The sequence below is a fragment of the Mandrillus leucophaeus genome, unplaced genomic scaffold (genome assembly GCF_000951045.1).
Source record: "Mandrillus leucophaeus isolate KB7577 unplaced genomic scaffold, Mleu.le_1.0 Scaffold710, whole genome shotgun sequence".
In the NCBI taxonomy this organism is placed as follows: domain Eukaryota; kingdom Metazoa; phylum Chordata; class Mammalia; order Primates; family Cercopithecidae; genus Mandrillus; species Mandrillus leucophaeus.
Genome location: NW_012107698.1, coordinates 859,040 through 862,659, shown reverse-complemented (window position 1 = coordinate 862,659; position 3,620 = coordinate 859,040). Strand labels below are relative to the sequence as shown.

Genomic DNA, 3,620 nt, shown 5'->3' with positions numbered 1-3,620 from the left:
ACCATTCCCGAGACCTTGTGGTCTCTTCTGGGCCATGGAAGGCAGTGACACCCCTGAGTCCTCCTGACTGGCAGCTCCGAATACTGGCGGTCGCGCGTCAGTGCTGAAAAGCCCCTCCGTGCCTGCACATTAGCTCGTTAACTTGTTTGTTTTGCTCTCTGGTATCCCTGGGGTTTAATCAGCTAAAAGTACCTGTCACTCAAATACTTTCATATTTTATCCACCTTTTCTAAGGTTGTTTTTTGTTTGTTTTTGTTTTTGCCTCTCTTTTCCCATAAATAGTTGTACATTGTGGAAGTGCAGCCCTATAGGGAAAGGTTTATATTGTATCTTAATTCCATCTAATAGGGATCCCCATCTCCTGCCCCCAGAGTAAAGTTAAAACAAACTTCATGAATTGTTTTTGTTTCGAGGGAATTGTAAATCTTTTGGAGCCATTAGCACCACTGCATAGAGCATATAAGTTCTCAAACATATTTGTCATCTGTGAACTACAATAAAGGAGAAAGGGAAAACAATTAAGTTAAATTTAAGCTAAAATTTGTATTTTCTATTAAAGTTTTTTGGAGCTGTCTTTGTGATTTTATCTGCCCCAGTGTGTATTTTCAAATCTGTAGTAAAAATTATCTCCCATTTTAATTAAATTTGATTTATTCGTTAATTAATTTAAAAGAATACGCCTTTTCTGTCGTTTGTAGTCTCTCCTCTGATTACAAGAGTTCCAGGCTTAAACGTTTCCCCTGGTGCCTTTCTCAAGCTATCTCATATCCAATGAGATTTCTTGGAGGAATAATGTCCACCATACTCCTTTAATTCTCTGTTGTTCTCTCTTATAAAAGGTGCGTAGAATTGAGCTCTCGTATTTTTTTCAGGTGAATTGGAATGCCTGCCGATGGTCTTCATCAGGGGTGATTCCTAATGAAAAAATACGAAATATTGGAATCTCAGCTCACATTGATTCTGGGAAAACAACATTAACAGAACGAGTCCTTTACTACACTGGCAGAATTGCACAGATGCATGAGGTATATATTCATGGTTGATTCTGGATGAATTAGAACCTGATTTTAATTGTTTTGTTGCCATTATTTAATAAAGCTTATAAACCTGAAAGATTAAAACAGTGGTAACAGTGGACCTTTGACAGGCCTATCTGAAAGTTGCTTAAGTATCTGTGTTCTGGTGTTCTTTTAAGTTTTTATAGACGGGGTCTCACTTTGTTGCTCAGGCTGGTCTCAAACTCCTGGGCTCAAATTATCCTCCTGCCTCAGTCTCCTACAGTACTGGGATTATAGGCATGAGCCCCTGCACCTGGCAACTGTTTCCATTTCAGTTAAGTTTTCTTTCCTTCTTGGAATGCAGGAACAGAGAAAGTCTGAATTGCTGTGCTTGTGTTTAGGTGAAAGGTAAAGATGGAGTTGGTGCTGTCATGGATTCCATGGAACTAGAGAGACAAAGAGGAATCACTATTCAGTCAGCGGCCACTTACACCATGTGGAAAGATGTCAATATTAACATTATAGATACTCCTGGTAAGTTGGATTCTTGGTTTTAGTGCAGCTTCTTTTGGCAAAAGCACTTTTGGTTCTTTCTGTTACTATGACCCAATTAATTTTTGAGTGTCAAATACTCAAAAGTATAACACTGAATTCCTATTAAAGAAGCCTAACTTAGGACCTAGAGCACTTCATCCTTACGTAGTTTTCTTGAAAATTTTGTGCAAGTAATTGTGAGTAGGCAGATTCTTGCCTTCTACATATTCTAGCTGATTCTAAAGGTGCCTGTGCCCTAGTATCTTCTTGAAGTGGTCTTGCTGGGCCCTCCACTTAAGGGTTGGTGAATAGTATTGGTGAGCTCAGGAATCTACATTCTAATTAGAAGACTTTTGTGACGAGCAGAGATACAAAAACTTTTAATAGTGCATATGTTAAAAATTCAGATTGCTCTTTAAGACCCTCTCATACTTCATCTTATTCAGGGCATGTGGACTTCACAATAGAAGTTGAAAGGGCCCTGAGAGTGTTGGATGGTGCAGTCCTTGTTCTCTGTGCTGTTGGAGGGGTACAGTGCCAGACCATGACTGTCAATCGTCAGATGAAACGCTACAACGTTCCATTTCTAACTTTTATTAACAAATTGGACCGACTGGGCTCCAACCCAGCCAGGGCCCTGCAGCAAATGAGGTAATGAGCCTTAGAATGGACAAAGAGGATGTGATGCTCTAGACAGCAAACCTTATATCCAGAAGGATGATTAATTCACTGTCATTAAACTTTATTCTTAAATTTAGCTTTTTAAATGTATTTATATGAGTTAGTAAGTGGAACACTGATTTTAGTAAATTGACTTGTGGTATGTTCTCATCAGCTACCTTCTCTGTAAAATGGGGACAATATTACTTAAATTCTAGGGAATTTGAAGATGGATTCAGAAAACAGTCTGTTTATACTGTTTTGCTATTATTAGAGAAGTTATAATCTAGATTCTAAAAATGCCTTGTGTTTTATTTAGACGAAAGATCATCTTTGGTTTTACTTTTTCCTTGAAGCATTTTAATTAATGCCCTTAAATAGCTTGCCATAGAGATGAGATTTTCTTGTTTTCAGATGGAAACATATTTTCTAGGACAACAGTAACACTTCCTTTCTGTACCAGATAGAACCAGTAGTATTTATAGCATTTTAAATTTTACACAATACTGTATATTTCACAAAGCCTTTAAAAAGGTCAGAATTTCACTTTTCACCTTTTGTAGATGTGCAAGTGTAGCTGTAGAGTTCATACTTATGTTTCACATGGCACAGTTGATGGATATATAGGTGTAAAGTTTATGGTAGCGGACAGGCTGAGAATGGTGTGTCTGATGACAAAAAATCTGATGGAAGTGATACATTTGATATGAAAGTGAACATTTTCTTAGTTGGGTATTTATAACTTTTGGTAAAATGTTTTTACTTTTTGTCCTTATTTTACTTGTGCTTGGCAATAGATGGACTTTTTTCACCGAATCTTCTGAATTCCAAGGAAACACTGTTTTAGCATTTATTTGATTGCTTCGGTTTATTCTTTTCTCCACTCCCATTTATTTGTTTTCCATTTTGTAACTTCTATAAAGCAGATAAAAATCTGGAACTTCTAGATCTGACCTTCATGTCTTACCTTTTCTATCATACTTATTCTTTCTGTCTCCTTCTCATTTTGCATTGCGCTTATGAGAGAATTCTTGAGGTTGATCTTCCAGCTCACTAATTTGATATTCATTTGTGTCTCTTCAGTTATTTAGCTTGCCTTAAAACTTTTTTTTTGGCAATTATGTACTTAATTTTCGTAAACTTTCTCTTTTATTGCAACATTTTTATCAGTAGAGGTAATCGTTTCTCAAATCTTTACATTTTATTTTCCTTGCTCTAGTAACTCTCTTCTTGGAGATAAGTTTTATTAAGTTCACATTCTCTTTCAAGCTTTTGGTTTCCTTCAAATATTTGGTGATTCTTAGATCTTTAACCATAGTTATAGATGGGAGTTTAGAGTCTAGACTAAACAGTGGTAGCTAGAGCATATTCTTTTCCAATGAGAATTTTTGCCAGTGAATGCAGTTTCTATTCAGTTTTGAGCCTGGG

General features: G+C 36.6%; 1 protein-coding gene across 1 annotated transcript in view; it reads left to right on the top strand.

The window, feature by feature from the left end:
* The window catches only part of GFM1 (G elongation factor, mitochondrial 1), a 65,109-nt gene continuing 61,489 nt past the window's right edge, over nucleotides 1-3,620 (top strand). Inside the window, exons 1-4 of the mRNA XM_011965018.1 lie at nucleotides 1-136; nucleotides 873-1,025; nucleotides 1,400-1,532; nucleotides 1,979-2,183. Coding sequence (XP_011820408.1) covers nucleotides 1,017-1,025; nucleotides 1,400-1,532; nucleotides 1,979-2,183 — 347 coding nt within the window. The 5' untranslated portion in view covers nucleotides 1-136; nucleotides 873-1,016. The remainder of the gene's footprint in view (nucleotides 137-872; nucleotides 1,026-1,399; nucleotides 1,533-1,978; nucleotides 2,184-3,620) is intronic.